Source organism: Thermobia domestica, chromosome 13, assembly GCF_964235325.1.
Source record: "Thermobia domestica chromosome 13, izTheDome1.hap1.1, whole genome shotgun sequence".
NCBI classification, from domain to species: domain Eukaryota; kingdom Metazoa; phylum Arthropoda; class Insecta; order Zygentoma; family Lepismatidae; genus Thermobia; species Thermobia domestica.
The window spans coordinates 133,594,168-133,612,701 of NC_137466.1; the positions used below are offsets into that span (position 1 = coordinate 133,594,168).

Here is an 18,534-nt window from a genome sequence, read left to right on the forward strand (position 1 = left end):
AGCAAGTGACCTGCCAATAATGGGAGAACAAGTATGATGATGATGATGATTATATTAATTGAGTACGCGTCTTTGACTTGGGAGACCCGTGTTCGATTAACGGCGGGAGCTCATGTGTCTCCAATTTCACATTAAGTTGTAGTCCTGTATAGCTTCGGTACTAAAAGGGACACTATTCTCCAATCCAACGAAACAAACACCGAAATTTGGAAGCAAATCGAATAAAACTCTCCCCTCTTCCACTACACGTTATCTTTTACATTTTCAACTTCACAAACATTTTTACTACTCCATCTCAACACTACTAAAGTTCACTCACTCACGCACATATACAAAAATGGCCCTCCCTACTCTAGTTTTTTTAGAGGCGAAATAGTGTTGGGGACAATGGTTTCTACTGTGAGGATTTATCTTTCATGATGACCCGTGCATCCAGTAGTCTTCGTTAATAGTAAGTCTACGCTTTCGAAGTCTACGTTTACGTCTATGCTTTAAAACGCTTTCAAAGTTTTAACTGAAAGTCTAATAGAAAAACCATTAGGAAGGCCCAGGCGCAGATGGGAGGACAATATTAAGATGGATCTGGCACTAATAGGAATACAGAGTAGAAACTGGGTCCACTTGACTAAGGACAGAAGTCAATGAAGAGCTTTTGTGACGGCAATGAATCTCCGGGTTCCATAGTCCATAGAGTTAGTTATAACTATTGGTAAAACTGCCAGAGTATTATACTTTTATTTCAAATGAAAGAATTATACAGACGGTGATGGCAAGTGCTTTGTCTACCTCTAGATTTTCCCCCCAGTAATATCGGAATAAATCTATATCAATCTTGATATAGTTTTTGGTACAGTATAACAATCTAATTCTTTCTACTTAAAGTAGTTCAAGTAGTTCAAACCACTCCTACATAGTAAAAGTCACATCAAAGGAAAGTCGGAAAGTTATAGTAACTTACAAAGCTGTTGCATAGTTACACAATTCACTGCTGGGCGACAGTAACATAGGATGGTAGGGTATGAAAATAGAAAAGCTTTAATCTGCTCGATTTTTATATTGAGATTTTTCTTATTAATGTCCAACGAAAGTTTAGGAGTAAGTTTCGCGATGATCCTCCCAGTGAGCACTGTATTCATAAGTGGTACTCCGATTTTAAGACTAAATGATTTATCTGCAAGCAAAAAATTGTCCGAGTGTCCTCGGTAAGTGAGGAAATCGTAAAAGTGTTCTCACTCCAGTTTAACCAGAAGTCTACAGAAACTCATGATGAGAGCAAGCAGAGAATTGCACATACCACAACCGAAGCTTGGGAAGATTATTCGTAAACGTCTGAAACTTTATCCATATAACCTACTGATTGAAATTGTTGCAAACCCTGAAAAGTAGAGAAAAATTGTATTTTCCTGTGGGTGTAGTTGTTACTTCCTTGGCTCTTATATTCCCCTAACCTTACACATTTTTCTCTGAGCCTTTTGTCAAAGAAGAAGTGTATATCAGCCACCCACACGAAAGCACATTAAATGATCTCCGGGTATCCACTACAAAGGTCATTGCATCCGTTGATCGTGAAATGTTACAACGTGTTTGCACAAACTCGTCAAGCTTGATACGAGTGAAGCTTGTATGTGTTGAGTTACAAAAGGGGCTCGAAACGTAATGAAACAAAACGTTTTGAGTTTCTCTTTCCTCTGGTATCTCTTTTATCTATGTGTGTGTTAAGAGGCGTGAGTTCTTAACATTCGTAATTTTGAAGATCATTATTCTGATTCTTTACTCTTTGTTACCACTGAATAAATATACTGCAGCAACCGTGGCCTCCAGTTTTCGAAGTTTGGCATTTATCCTCTCAATATAAATACTTTATTATTTAATAATGTCTTCCCAACTCTAGAGTGTTTCCAGGAAGTACTTTGTCCAGATAATGACGTCAGCAAATTTAAATTAATATCTTTTAGTATTACTATAACTTACTGAAAAAGAAACAGTAAGAGGCTGGAAAGGTATTCCAAATATTTCATTGATTCGCGATCGAAATCAGAAAAGAAAAGAGAATATGGTATAATGATTGTACTAGTACTGTAAGATATCATGTAAAAGAGACTAGAAAAATTGAAATGTCAAATAACTACCATCATAAAGAGATATAACTAAGATTTAGTTGCAGTTCCCCAACATGCTCCATCCAGAAAGCTATCTTATCATTTCTTGTCCGATCATCAGTAAGAGACGACATAAGTGCGTTCTTAGACTTCCAAACTATGCATTGCATCAGAAGAGGAGTCTTATAAAACGACTATGCCCGTCCATTTCTCGAAAGGTATCAGACATAAAACGGTATGAGTAGCAAGAAATGGTCCAGGGGGGTATAGGGGGGCCGGGCACCCTTAAATTTTTGCTCCCACCCTAAAATTTTCACTGTAGGTTTGTAAATGAACTATAATATGGTTGCATCGCCCCCCGCCAAAATTTTTGGGCTGGGTACTGGCCTGTTTCTTGATATAAATTCAGTGTCCTGAGAATAGATTTCATCGTGGAAGTGATGCAAATAAGCGATTTTCGGTCTCAAAACTGATAGTCATAAAGAAAAATACCGTAATAGATAGCGAGAACCTGTATTTTGATATGGATTCAATGTCGAAGAATAAGTTCTATGTTTCTAGAAAAGCCGGTAGCAGTAGAAGTCTACTTCAACTTGCGGTTTCAACTGTGATCACCTTAAAGCAAAGGTGGATATAGGTTACGAGATACCTGTATAGATTCAGCGTCTCAACAACAGATCCATCTCCGACCTTTTACTTCTATTGCAACAAGAATTTGTGAACTGGTCTAATACAAATCTTAATTAGATAGCTGCACGAAAGATGCAAGGTGCAGGTAAGGTAATGGTGTGGTGTGGAATATGTGGCGAAAAATTTATTGGACCCGTTATCATTGATGGATCTCGGGTGCTGCACAATATGAAGATATGTTTGAAAACACTATTATGCGACTTTTGTTGAACGAAGAAGGGTGATTACATCAATATTGGCAACATAATAGGGCAACGCCGCATTATGGCCGTAATGTAATCGATGGCTCAATGAACATTTTCCATGTTGCTGGATAGGTCGGCATGGACCAGTTGAGTGGCCAAAAGGTTCCCCGACCTAACTCGGTTGGATTTCTATCTTTGGCGACAGTTTAAAGCTAATGTCTACCAGTGTAAAATTAATGACATTGGCTACCTGAAAAGGAGAATCACTACAGCCTGTGAACAAATATCACCTAGTATGCTTAGCAGAGTGCACAAGCACTTTGTGGCACGGTAAGGGATGTGCATAGAACAGAACGGTGGGCATGCTGAACATGTCATGTGATTGTAATTGTCTAATGTGTGTTTCTCTCTTTTCCTGGTTATTAAAGAATATGTGATGTGAGATGTTACAAAGCTTGTTTTTTACTTTATAATTCAATCCGAAACTTTGCTCAACACATTTCACAGCATTTCACACATAACATATCCTAAATCTATTCACAACTTGAAACTGTTGCAGGTTTTGGAAAAATAACCTTACCGTTGGGGTTCTCTTCGAACGAGGATGTAGTTTAATATGTCATACGACCACATTGCCATTTAAAATAAATAAGTTTATTATAAGATGGCGGACGACAACCTTACACATGTCATAATGTTTCCCACCCTCGCATCAGCATTGATCCCAATTAACTCCGGATCGACTGCATTTACAGTTACTCAAATATTTAGCCCGGTCCAAATTTTGTATTTCACTTAACAAAATATCACCTTTCAATTACTTCCGACATTTGGACATTTTCTAATATGACGTACGAAGAAGTTGTGATATTTTAGTATGTCATTTAAATAACCCTTATCAATATCTATGTCAAATTTTAACTTGTTAATACGTGTAATTACTTCCTAAGTTCAATAAAATTTTAAATCATTTTGACGGTAGTTTTCGGAATTTTAGAATTTAGAGCTAAATATTTGTAAAGGTATGCGTTTTATGAAACATTGTTCCTCTATATAAAAAAAATATTGTGCTATCTATATTCTATAAAACGACACTAAGTTTATCTCTTTATGTTCAACCATAGCAAAGATATTGCTATTTTTATCAGGGAATTATTCAGTTGACCCTTCCAGCGGCCATTTTCCAATATTCAGGGGACTTTTAGTATGTTGTTTAGAACATCATTTCCAACATCTGTACCAATTTACAGGTTCTTACTAACTTATTCCTTACTTTTTGATAATTTGACTGCACTATACACGAGTTTTGCGATGAGCGATTTCTAAAACACCATAGCAGGTATCGCAGCCGCAAATTTGTAGCGATAAGAAGAATAGAAGGAGCAATATACTTTCAGTTAGTTTGAAATTGTGGATATTTTTGACGCGAGACAAATTGTGATGCACGAAAAGATCCTTAAGGGTGAGATGCAAACAATAATCTGTTTTCCTTTTATAATAGGGTAATGCATACAGAGTGTGATTGAAAAGTACCGGAACTTTTCCCGCCGCGCGGCTCCCTGGCGTTCGAAAAATGTGAGGGGTGGAGGAAAATGTGCGCGGGACCTTCCTCTTTCAAGCGGAACTTGGCCCAATGCACTGCGAGCAGCGGTTGAGAAAGCATCGCTGTCCGCGCGAACGTCGTTTTGGTCGTCGGTCACGTTTTTTGAGCGCCGAAAATGGAGTCAAAGATTGACCAACGCTACGCCATCAAGTTTTGCGTCAAACTAAAAAAGACGTTCGCCGAGACCCAGGACCTGCTCAAGGAAGCCTTTGGGGAAGATGTGATGTCCCGTATTCGGGTCTTTGAGTGGCACAAGGCCTTCAGGGAAGGCCGGGACTGCGCCGATGACGAACCACGCTCTGGGAGGCCGTCGACGTCGAAAACCGATGAAAACGTTGACCGAGTTCGCGAATACCTGAACCTGGACCGTCGGACAATCCTCCGGGAGATCAGCGAAGAACTTAATTTGACATACTATGCAGTGCAAAAAATTGTGACTGAAGAATTGAACATGCGGAAGGTGTGCGCCAAACTGGTCCCCAAGGTGTTGACCGAGGAGCAAAAAGAACTGTGAGTGAAAATGAGTCGTGAAGTGCTGAATTGTGTGGAAGCCGACGAAGAGTTATTAGACAGTGTGATCAGTGGTGATGAAACATGGTGCTACGAGTACGACCCCTCGGTGAACTTGATGGCGTAGCGTTGGTCAATCTTTGACTCCATTTTTGGCGCTCAAAAAACGTGACCGACGACCAAAACGACGTTCGCGCGGACAGCGATGCTTTCTCAACCGCTGCTCGCAGCGCACTGGGCCAAGTTCCGCTTGAAAGAGGAAGGTCCCGCGCACATTTTCCCTCACCCCTCACATTTTTCGAACGCCAGGGAGTCGCGCGGCGGGAAAAGTTCCGGTACTTTCAATCACACCCTGTACAAATAGTGATGATGACGAGACGAAACGAGACGAGAAGAATGTCTCGTGTCGTAAATTTTGTAGAAGTCTTGTCTATTCTCGATTCTCGAATAATTCTTTCTCGTCTCATCTTAAAAATGCCGCTTCATATTTTGTAATTATATGAACAAAATTTATGGTCTTATTTTTTTCCTTAATTTTCATCTAGAAATTATCAGAATACTTTAGTGTCACGACAGGTCCACGAAGGATGTGACATACGTAACAATATCTAAACCATATTAATTGTCGGAGTGCATTGTGTAAAGGGTTACGTATCTTCAAACATTAATAAATGCTCTCTCCAATTGTGCTAGTAGAATTACTTTATTAATTTATAGTTTTTATACTAAAAAAATATAAAACTAAAACATGGTTTGAGACATAAGACTTTGACGAAGTAGTGTTTTCTCGATTCTTGTCCCGAAAACGAATTTTACTATTGTATTTTAAGATTTGCTTCTCGTCTCGTGGGTCAAAGTACATATAAGAAAATAGTGATGTAATGTCTTAGTAACAGTAATTACTTTTACGTGCTCTATAATACAGTTTAAAATAACATAAATAATTAACAGGCTATTAGTAGTAGCTATATACAGTAGCCCATATCCCCAAGATACAGTAGCCTACTCATATTACACATATTTGTCAGGATAAGGTGGTTTTTGTACTGTTTCTTTTCATTAGCTTTTCCTGATGTGTAAACGTAATTATGTAAATATTTATACTCTTTAGTATTAAAAGAAAGAACTCTAATTCCGTATGCATCCTTTGTTTCAATGTCCTTCACTGGCAGGGATATTACAGACCTATGATAGCTATTTTTTCCCTTTTTGTATCTATATTCACCTGATTTACTCCAGAAAATCTCAATCGTTTATTCAATTATTCATATCCAGAAACGTCCACAGTATTTTTTCAAGCGGGCCAAAGACCAATACGCAAATGAGCTCACGAATATACACACCTTAATGCACATAATACTTCATGTAAAACAGTTATTGTTGGTGCACATTGCATAACTAGGGTGGACAAAAGGCAATGACACATTGACTTAGAAAGCCGGACTCTATGAATTTGTAAACCTTTTCCCCACATATGACAATTCATTAATTGCGTTTAAGCATCTTTGGCTCAAGTAAGCTGCGAAACATACATTTACATACTAAAATCCTTACCTCATTGATACTTCTCTGCTCCTCGAGCGGCTTTCAATAGACGCTTCTTCTGCAAGAATTCTTTAAATATGTCACTGCACGTTCCATTCTCACTTTTCCCTTTAAAGTTGAATCAAACGAAGTTCGAACTCATTGTGGAGATATTATGTTGTTTTACGTTCTTTTATCCAAGCAGCATTCATTAATGAAAATACCCGTTGGCAGTAAGTATTACTAATTTGTATGGAAATAATAAATGAACCGACTTTCGCTTGGTGTTTTCTTACGTTCGAAAAGTTTTAAATACCCTTCTTCAATAGTTGTACAGTTCTTGACGATATATGAGGCTGCTACTTCTTGAAACATCTTGAATTCTTCGTACAGTTCATCTTTGCCAATGGATTTAATATTATATGCCTCAACAAAACTAACAAAACCTTCAAAAGAATAGTCGAGATTTCCAAGCGAAAGCAACGAGAGTCTCATATGTAAACTTGTTTCACTGAAATCACACTTTCGTTTTTCTACCAAATTTGGAATTCCAAACTTTTCTTACTTTACAACTATAAATAAAAAATGTACTGGAATAATTTGCAAATTCTGAAATGTCTAAGACTGGAGCCATCGAGCAAGGGAAAGTTAAACATTTATAATGAGACATTTATAACAACTGAAAAGCAGGACAAATGGGTGTCCGGCTCGACTACTAAGCCGGACACGGGGAAGGACCTCCAAAAGCCGGACTGTCCGGCCAAAAGCAGAACATCTGCCACCCTATGCATGACTTTATTAAGTACAGTAAAATATTGAACACTGCAGTGAGCTTAAGTAAGCAAATCTAATATATTTGGACATGTATTTAGAAGAACAGAACCCATTTCGAAAATTCAGGGGAGAGTAATTGTTCCAGCTGCGCGTGCCCATATCAATATCCATATTCCATATATAATCATCTATGTAAAGGGTCCCATAAACATTACAACTTTTGAACTGCCCACCACTTCTGTTTTAGTAAGTTGGCAGCACTGAACGTTACACGATTTTAATCTGTTATCTTTGTGGTTAGTAGTCACGGAGAGCCTGATCGTCATCTGTTTTCTGTTCGGATAGGAATGGAGCTCTTTACAACAGAACAGCATATTGCCATAATGAAAACTTACTACAAATGTCATGAAGCGTTTCATTCCTACCGTACAGAATACAGATGACGATCATGCGCTATTCGGCGCTTCATGACTACTTACCAAAAGACAACAGATTAAAATCGTCTAACGTTCAATGCTGCAACTTACTACAACAGAAATGGCGGACATTTCAAAAGTTGCTTTCTTTATCGGACACCCTTTATTTTGTTCGTCTGTAGTCGCGCGATTATGCAAACCGAAAGAAAACTATGAATACTAGGTTGTATAAATTCTAAGCTGAATATTCAACTATCCATATTTATACTACGAATATTTGTCAAAATCAACAATTCTTTGTCTTTGTCCAAACTGTTAAACTGAACATTTTCTCCCACATCTGTACTTGGAGCTTCATGTAACCCCTGCACAGCACCGTTTCTATTATTTTTCGGTTATAAATTTATTATTATTATTATTATTATTATTATTATTATTATTATTATTATTATTATTGTCTCTTCTCCATATGATATGTATTTAAAAAAAAAAAAAAAAACTTGTGCCGAACTTACCGTTGCTTACTACAGAATCGAATGCTGAATATTTTGGTTGTCTTCCTTCCTCTGAAATTCCATACTAAATCACTGGGCTGTGCTGGTTTTCTATGCGATTTACCCAGTGTTTGGAAACCTGTAATCATGTTATGTCCCATACATAGTTTTTTTTTTTTTAATTTAAGGTTTTTAAGGTAGGTTTGAGAGGATATCAAATATTTTTCGTGACTCTTTAAGAAATCACAGAAATCTCATTTGAATGACTGACGTTTCGTGGAATTATATATGTGAAAAGCGACAATATCACAAGTGAGTCGTTTGATCGTGATTCATGAGACGCTGCAAAGATCAAGTAAGGGTCTTAAATTATTACAACAGTAAACACATAGCATGTTCGATAAATTTCTTTATCTTTGCACTGTTCTTATGACCGAATAGAGGAAACTATCATGCAATTTATTTCATTGGTTTACTCCAGTCAATATCTGAAGCCAGGACATGTTAGGATTGAATTTACTATTTCTGATATTTCTTGCCGTGGAGCACAAAGCTTTTGCGCTAGACCAAAATGGTTTTGAATTGATCAAACAGTTTGTCCTTGGGAAAACGTTGTCAAATGCAGTAGCTTTTGTTTGTCCACAAAACAGTAAGTAGTGTGAATGTATATTGATATAATGTTTCTTAATAAGAAGTGGTAGAATAACAGACTGTATTTTGGTTTAAAATGTTGACAAATTTAAATCCCATGGAATCTTACTCTCATGTGCCAGAAGTAAGATCCTTTTATTTCTACTTCTTTTTCTTCGAGAGTTTCTCAAATCATATTTGTGCAGACGTAGCGTAGAAAATTTCCCATTTCGGATCTTGTAGTCTTTTTCTCATAGGAGTAGAAAAGTACATAAAATAATCAGGAAGTTTCACCCGATAGCCAACGTTTTAATCGGATAAAACATATATTTTTTTAAGACTGGTCGCCATTTTGGACAATTTATTTGCATGTTGGACATTTTTATTTTCGTCAAACACTGATAATGTTATAGAATATACATTTAACAGGAAAAAATGTCCAAAGATAAGTTATATATCAATCGATAGAATTTGTTGAATTGGACAAATTTATGTGTGTCATTCAAAAAAATTAGAAACTCATGCGTAGTTTTTGAGGAAATTGAATAAAACGAATTTCTTTGTACACTTAAAATTTGATGCAATATGCGACAACCATAACACTTACTGAAATATACCTTAATTAAGAATTTTTGTTTAATGAGGTTTAATCTACGATAAAATAATAAACATTTGAAATTTCTATTTCTATTTAATTAAAACAATGTCCAAAGATATATCAGTTAATAGGTTACTTCAGTCTAAACAAAATAATATGTTTGTTAGTTACAGGTATTCCGGTGGAAAATAAATACATAGACCCATATGGTCTTTATTTTTTCGACTTCGAGTTTTTTATTTTAGTCTCATTCCTTAAAATAGTTTATATCAGACTCAAGTAACTCATGGGAAAATTAGTTTAATTGAATAACACTAAATGATATCTCAAACGACCTAAAGCTTTAAAGTATTTACAACATACAGTATATACAATATGAGACAAAGATACCTTGCATGGTGGAACGGGAGAAAGAGAGACCCTAAATCTGAACAGGGGTAAATAAGGTAGAACCTCATCTACTACAGTATAGGATCATCATGGCGGCCATTTTAAAGTCCGAAATCTTGGTTACAGGTTCAAAAATTTTAATAGAAGGTGGGTCATATAACGTTTTGTTTCAGGGGTACCTGTTCACCACAAACACACATCTCAAGTTACATCCAAATTATCTTCATTCATTTAATAGCCATTACTTTCATAATGCATGTTTATTAACTTACAATTGTGTTGGAGTGTTGCCCCACTTAATTCCAGAGCCAGCTAACATGTCCGTTTTTGCCTAAACTTATCCTTAATATATAATCGCAATTGTCACCAATCAGCTTAACTACGTTAAAAATTGTAATTAAAGTAATACTATAGAAACCTTGTTCAAGGTAGGTGGTAACCATATTAAAAAAAAATTCAATTGGTTCCGTCGTTTTTTCCCGTGATACGATCACAAATAGGATTAGTTTAATTTTCATATAGTAAATTTATAATAAATTATCTTGATTTTTTAGTACAGTTGCAGTTGATGAAGATGTTGAGTGAAATTAGAGTATCAGCAACTTTTCTCGATCCATCTGAGAACCACACAGAGATGGATCCTCTGTTATCAGACACAGCCCCAACAGCTCTTATACTTGACTTGGATTGTAAAGGCAGCCAGGATGTACTCAAACAGGTATTATGTCCATGTGTTCACTACTGTGAGAATATAAATAATAATAATAATAATAATAATAATAATAATAATAATAATAATAATAATAATAATAATAATAATAATAATAATAATAATAATAATAATAATAATTATTATTATTATTATTATTATTATTATTATTATTATTATTATTATTATTATTATTATTATTATTATTGTTGTTGTTGTTGTTGTTGTTGTTGTACGATGTTAGTCTACAATTTGGTGCATAGACTGTGTCATCACAATCAGTGATTGTGCCAGAAAAAAATGTTCTGAGGGATACACTTAATATTCACAGTGTCACTGCTGGTACTATTCTATTTATTATGTTATAGATGTATTATTTTCGTCTCCTCCGGGACGGGAAGTAATGTCCCCCAAATACCATGTCTGGAAGAAACACTGATCACAATTACATATTTTTGCTGTATAGCAGATACATGGTAGGCCCTACGTATAATCAATAATATAACAATTGTACGGAGGAGTCTTTACCGTTTCCGATTTTCTTAAATAAATAATGTCAATATTAGCGAATTAGTGTCCCGTAAATAATTGGTTGTATATTATTATATATAAGATATCGCCTGATATATTTTTATATAGTTGCGTGATTTGAAAATAAGTATTTTAAACTGTTTAAGATATTATTTATATCGTTGTGTTTATATCTGTATGAGCGAAACTGATGATTTCTTTTACTTTTTCTTCTCCCAATGCATCTGGCAATTCAAATTAGTTCTATATGAAATTTTACTTACTGATTTGATAGAATTATCTAGAAGCTTGGGAGACTATTACCTAAACACCAACCTTTTTTGAATGTGGATTCTTAAAGCGAAAATAAAATCAGTAAACTTAAAAAGAGAAAGCGAATCCGACCATATAAAACAGCTCTTTTTAGACGAGTGGTCAGGCTGCGAAGAGCGTGTTTAACAAGTTTGTTCAAGGTTGGCCTTGAATTAGATTGTTTTAAACTTTACTATCTTATGTAAGGATATATGTCAGAATGATAGTCGAAATTTTTCTGATGCCTTGAGTGATGTCATTAGCTTTTCATTTTCCTTACATTAAATAGTATCAGGAACTAGCCTCAGTAATGTCTGGAAGCAGGGAATAAATTGTTTCCTTCTGGTGAAAGTGATGGTTAAGATAGTGTGAGATGAATGTTGTTAGCAGATTAGCGATATATAAGCCTAAGTGCTTCCTTATTGGGATAAGTGATTCCCATTTCTTCTAGGTAGTAGAGGAATTAGGCTTTGGGCAAGAACATTTATACTCTAAGGCAGACTAATTTTTGAATGATCTGAGTGGGTTATAATTTTTAACGTTGTGTTCAAGTGAGAGAGGAAACGATAGGACAGGGAAGCCAGAGTGGTGTCTTCTCTTTAACGAAAGAATAACCGTCTTTGGGCTGCTTGGTGCCCTTAGACATTCAGGTTATTCTATATGTTTTATGACGGAAAGCTGCAGTCAGACTAGAAGCAGGCATCGGACTGAAACCAAGTGACGAATCAGTGAGGTTCCAACTTAAGGAATTGTTAGGGATCTATTGGATTAATTGATGACTAATTTACGTTAGGGGACAGAGCTCCGAAGTGAAAGGGCTCTAGATTTTTTTTAACGGGAAATTTATCGAATCAACATTTGTATCTTTCCAAAGAAAGACTATTATTAACCCCAATTTGATCCTAAAGTTTTTATTCAGAAAGAAATGAAATTTTTAATTACACAATCAACGATTTTTCCATTGCGCCGAACTGTGCATTGGTTGTAGGTGAGAACGAAGAAAGGACTAATCGTCCAATAAGTGCGATATGGGCCAAGAATTTTAAGAATGATCAAAAAATGCATCAAAAGATTGTGATCTTGGCAAATAATTAGTTTTTAGATCAGAGGCCACAACATTTTTGAACAACCCCTAAATCGAGTTTTCGTATTTTTTTTTTTTTACGGAATAAGCACATCATAGTGAGTTAAGTAATAGTTTGGGTTTGGATACACTATATGTAATTCTTCAGATATAAGGCACACAAGAAAGTTTGTGATTGAATAAATACATTGGATTTTTTGGATCAGGGACCACAGCATTTTTGAATGGGCCCTAAATCGAGTTATTGAATAAAAACATCATACTGAGTTAAGTGATAGTTTGGATTTGGATACACTATATGTAGTTTTTCAGATATAAGACGTACAAGAAAATTTTTGATTGAATGAAATATATTGGATTTTTTTGATCAGTGGCCACAAAATTGTTGAACGGTCCCTAAATAGAGTTTTCGTATTTTTCACGGAATAAGGACATCATACTGAGTTAAATAATAGTTTGAGTTTGGCTACACTATATGTAGTTCTCCAGATAAAGGTCTACAAGAAAATTTTTGCCTGAAATATATTGGATCTTTTGATCCAAAAATGACTTGTTTAATCTGTTCTAGTATTTCACATTGCTAGTCTTTCTTCTCAGTTTTTTTCTTATATCTATCAACTCTATTTAGAGATATTAAGTAGTTTAATATACCCGTTGAAGCTTACAAGCAATCATGAACCTTTGTTATGTAAATTAAGAATCATCTAAATTAAGAATCATCTAAATTAACAATAAATAAATAAATATAAACTCATAAATAAACGTGACACTTGTTACTTAAATAATTTGGCAGATACAGGAATCTTTCAACTACTTATAACGAAAATTATTTCACATCTGTAACATTAATTGATAAACGGAATTATTGAACTTATTTTCATTTCAGGCATCAAAAAAACTGTATTTTGGCATTCTTCATCAGTGGATAATTTTCAAACAATATAGAACACTAAAAGGCATACAAAATACAACAATCAAGGAATCACCAAAAATTACAATTACCTCTGCCGAGCCCACAGCATCTATGTTAGATTCTGTAGTCCATAACTTTTCAACAGAACTATCAATTTCAGTGAGAAAAACAGACATCTCTGAAAAGATTTTGAATTTTGAACATTCTAAGGAGTATTATGATATATGTGCGGAAGTAAAAGAACCCAGCAGTGATGAGCTACTTGAAGAACTTGATTTCCTTGAAGTCTATGTGGACAGTTGTGTCATACTGGCTGTGAGTCATAACACAGATGAGTTCTTGTTACATGAAATTTATAAATATGGACCTGGTCAACCTCTTATAAGAACTTCACCCGAAAAATGGTCAAGAAATGATGGAAGCTTACAAATTTTGACACGTGAACACTCTCATAACTACCGAAAAGACTACCAAGGAATTGTAATTAACACAGGAATGGTGGTAAGTTTATTTTATTAGCAATGAATCTTTGTACCATTTGCACAATCACAACGAAAGGTCATGTAGCATTGAATAAGCTATATACCTACTATCTTTTATGAATACCTTGGGAACAAATAAATCGATTTCAATAGTATTTCATTAACAGCCATTTTGCTGACAAAACAACGATCATGGAATTCATACTCACATTTTCTGCTGACTAACTGTACCATTGTCATGTGCGAATAGATAAATTTGTGCCTAAAAGTTTGATGGTAGCTTTTTCTTTTTTTCATGGATTAGTAACCTGTAATAGGTTCTAGATTCTAATATTCATTTTCATTTTCGAGTGTTCATGAAAGTTAACATTGTTGAATACCAGGGCCATGTTTGTTTTTTAGTCCATTGATTTATATCTTGAACTATTTTTTCGTTTTCTTTAAAATGAACTGGAATTTTAATGTGCTTTCACTGATTTCCTCTGCAAACCTTGTTAAATCTTGATTTCTTTTTCAAAATGAATTTACATTATATACAATTTTACTATTACTTAAATTAATTAAATTACGTTATTAAATATAAAAATTAAATATAATAAAAAAATAATTTTCACGAAGTAATGGGTGCTTAAATAGATTAGAAGAAATCAAGAAAAATTAAACCATTAAAAATCTAATAGTTCTTCATATCAATCGTGGGCTTAAAAATGCGCAGGTATTAAACGCCTTTGAGAAAGTCTTATAATCATGATATACAATTCGAGACTTCAGAGATTTATGCGTTTTATTATCCATACATGCCGAAAAAATTATATTGGATGTCACTGTCTGTCTCTTTGTTAACCTGTATATGCAGAAGCCTAGAGATCTCGTCATTCTAAATTCACTAAATATTAATGTTAAACCTAATAATTTTATGGGATTCTCGCCGTATTTTCCTTCATACACCACAAATAAGAATATTTTCTTCGTGATCAAAACTCGAACCATATGATTTTCTTAAAAATGATTGTAGAAATTCAGAAGACGAATTCAGATGAATTCAGAAGAGTACTTCTTAAACGAAACCGTCATTTTTTAATATCACGAAAAATTGTTTACAACTCATGATGTATTTCTTCGGACAATATTTTTGAAAAGTTCCTAACGATTTTGGTTGCATTTAAAAAAGAAATAAATTGCGTGCAATTTTCTTATTTCAAAAAGAATAAGTTAATAACAATGTGAAAATTTCCTATTCTTGAATTGCCTTATAGATTTACTTTCAGCCTACATGCCCATCTATAAAATTTGTCTAGGAATCTGGAATAAAATTCTGACTGTAGTTGAGCAGGAAGATTACTGGGAGGAATCAGTTCAATTTTATTGATTTTGATGTAACCATTGTTATATTTTTCAATAAGGGACATTCGTTCTTACCATGATAAATCAGTAGACGAATTCTATCTTATTATCACATTAAGATCCTATTTTGCTATTCTGATTGTTCTTGTATTTATGTACAGGTTGTCTTGACTTCGGAGTAAGCGTACTACATTTCTAAATTTTACTGAGTAATTGGAGTGCCTTACCCTTAATTATAGATTTTCATTACATGTGTTTTCAGTGTATTCCAAGTATGTCCTTTGGTACTATAATTTTGTGAAACAGTAATATAATATAACTTAAAATTTCTTAACTACAGCATTTACTTCATTATAGCTTGTTTATACGGAGTCAATGGAAGTTATTGGAGATATGAGATATAAACATCTAGATATGTGGAACAAAATGAATTATGAGTACATTAGACTAGTCGCAGAAATGCTTAATTTTATGTAAGTGTCTTTCGTACTTTTATTTTACTGTTTACAAGTTACATTTTATGATAAAAGAAACCTTGCAACAGTTAGTGGCCCAAGGATCTTATAAAATAGAGGATCTGCCCTTACAACAAAATCTTGAAACCATACGTCACAGTTTCGCCTCCCCTACTTTGCCCACTCCGCCCAATAGGATCGCAATGTTTTGAGCCAACAATCATGGCGGAAACGAAAGTAGCCAATCAGACGATGGTGGAAACGAGAGTAGCCAATCAGACGTGCCGATGCTCGGTTGTTTTTTGGCTTCATCGATTTAATAGGATGACGATACATATGGACAGATTCTCTATTTATAACATCCTTGTAGTAGCCCTTGAAAAAAGCAACATTGATAAAAATTTAATTTAAACGCTAAACGCTGAAGAAACAAAGCTTACCTAATGGATTATTCTTTCATACAACTTTTTAATGCTGTATGAAGCTTTGTTTCCTTTGCTTGTAGCAATACAATAGAAGTTTTTATCCATCTGGTTCCCCTTAGAGCCGCTACTGCAAGAAACTGAAGTATTGAGAAATCAAAGAGGAACATCGCTTTCAGCTGATGTTTCTGCTTCTCCATAATATATATATATATATATATATATATATATATATATATATATATATATATATATATATATATATATATATAACTAGCATCCATTACCCGCTTCACTGAGTTAAATTAACAAAAAAATACTAATATGTTCCGTTAGTCAGTCATTTTTTTACTATTGCTAAAGCGCTCTTTGATATCGGTCATTTTCGATGATTTTTATATATATTTCCCTCTGCTCCCCATGTTGTAAGGCACATCATTGAACATGTCATTGTTCATCTCAGCGAATCCGCAAACTACGAATTCGACACTGATATTTTTCATTTCGATCAGTTTTATACATTTCACCCCTCCTCCTCTCCCAAGTTACGAGGCTGAATTTGGATCTAAACGGCATTAGAAGTGTCACCGCTCACCTTAGCGACCCAAAATTTGATCAAGATGGTTGGGTGGTTCAAGAGTTGTTTTTTTTTTTTAAGATATAAATCTCCCCCTCCTTCGCCTCTCCTCTAGATTCTACCGTCAAACTGAAAATATATATTAAAAAAAAAAAAAAAAAAAACTTTTCATAGTAAACATTTCAGGTCCGAACCTTATCTATGTTGAAAGTTTGACCGAGATCGGTTGTTTGGTTCAAGAGTTATCAAGTTTTATTTATTTTTTATAATTCCCTCCTCCCCCTCTCCTAAGTTCTACCGTCAAAGTGAACAGTTAAAAACATTTCCAGGCCAGAACCGCATTTACGTCAGAAATTTGGGCGAGATCGGTCGGACGGTTCCAGAGATTAAGAATCACAAACATAATCACTTTCAATTTTATTATATAGATTATAAATTAATAAAAAGAATTTACCATCAAATGGAGTAACTATGAAAGTGTTACTTCGAAAATTAATATATATATTAATATATATATATATATATTGGTAGTTCCCTGTCATCGTTGTTCACCAGTTTCTATAAATACCGGTAACTTATTTTCAATTCATCTGTACTAGGACCTACCTAGGTATTAAACAAAGATAGTGGCAACAAAGTGAATATATAGTGGGTCGATGAGATTGAAACATCCATGACGCGTCTCACTTTCAAAGGGCATAACCATGAAAACTACAACATCTGATTAGTCAAATTTGTCTCCATCTGCAATCACATACTATTTCCATTGCTTAGCCATCGATTGCACTTCAGAACGAAAAAAGTTTGAAGTGTGCGATGCGAAGAAATTTTCAACCGCGCGTTTCACCAATCGGTCAGCAGAGAAGTTCTTCTCTGCTAAGATCAAGATGCTGAAAGAATTCTTACTCACGAGGAAACCGATTCAAGTATGACACGAAATTGTCTACACATTTATGCGTAACCGAAGTATTTTTTGAACAATGAATTCCATTAAAGGGAAAAACTCTCGATCTCAATCGTTCCGGAAATATAGAGGGGTAAAGGGAAAATCTGGTGCTCTGATATTTTGTGGATTTTCGGCTATGTTGTAAATGAAAATGTTTGAAAATTGCATTTAAACGTTACGAAGGATCCACCAGTGCGAATAAAAGTGGTGTTGAATTTTGAGGTGAGTGGCATAGGTTTTACCCGGGGCCGAAAAAGGAAGGAAAATGAGGAATAACAAACGCCATTGACACGAAGAAGAAAATTGTATGATATTATTTGCTAATATATCATGTTTCTAGTTCGTAGAAAATGAGAAAAAGTTATATGAGAATGTATTAATTATATTGCCAAAGGAACAGGGACGTTATTATGTGAACAAAAATATTCTGTGTAGAAGCGCTATAGCAAAAGAAATCAAATAATATGAAACAAACACATATTGTTCCAAACGTCCACTATTTTTTATATTTTTCATCGTATTTGACCTGATGATATTTCATTCGATTCAACGTACCAAGAAACCTATACCTAGACACCTTACACGCCTATTTCAGGCAAAAGTTGAACTCCGTTATTTTCGTCTTTCCCCTCTTCCCCTAGAATTTTTATGGACTTTTCGGTTCTGCAACCCTCATGTATAAGACGACGTATTACTAAATTTCGTGGTTGAAGGAATTCTTCATTTTTAAAAGTTTATATTACTTGTACTATTGCTACATATTCAAAACTTCTCAAAATATCGGAGCACCAGCCTTCCCGTTCTATATCTCCAGAACGGTTGAGAACTAGGGTTTTCCCCTCTAATAGGTTTAATAGTACACAAAAT

General features: G+C 34.7%; 1 protein-coding gene across 1 annotated transcript in view; it reads left to right on the top strand.

Annotated features, from left to right (window-relative positions):
- LOC145667757 (uncharacterized) overlaps positions 1 to 18,534 on the top strand; it is a 147,102-nt gene that overhangs the window by 5,272 nt on the left and 123,296 nt on the right. Inside the window, exons 2-4 of the mRNA XM_081735199.1 lie at positions 10,468 to 10,631; positions 13,415 to 13,942; positions 15,625 to 15,740. Coding sequence (XP_081591325.1) covers positions 10,468 to 10,631; positions 13,415 to 13,942; positions 15,625 to 15,740 — 808 coding nt within the window. The remainder of the gene's footprint in view (positions 1 to 10,467; positions 10,632 to 13,414; positions 13,943 to 15,624; positions 15,741 to 18,534) is intronic.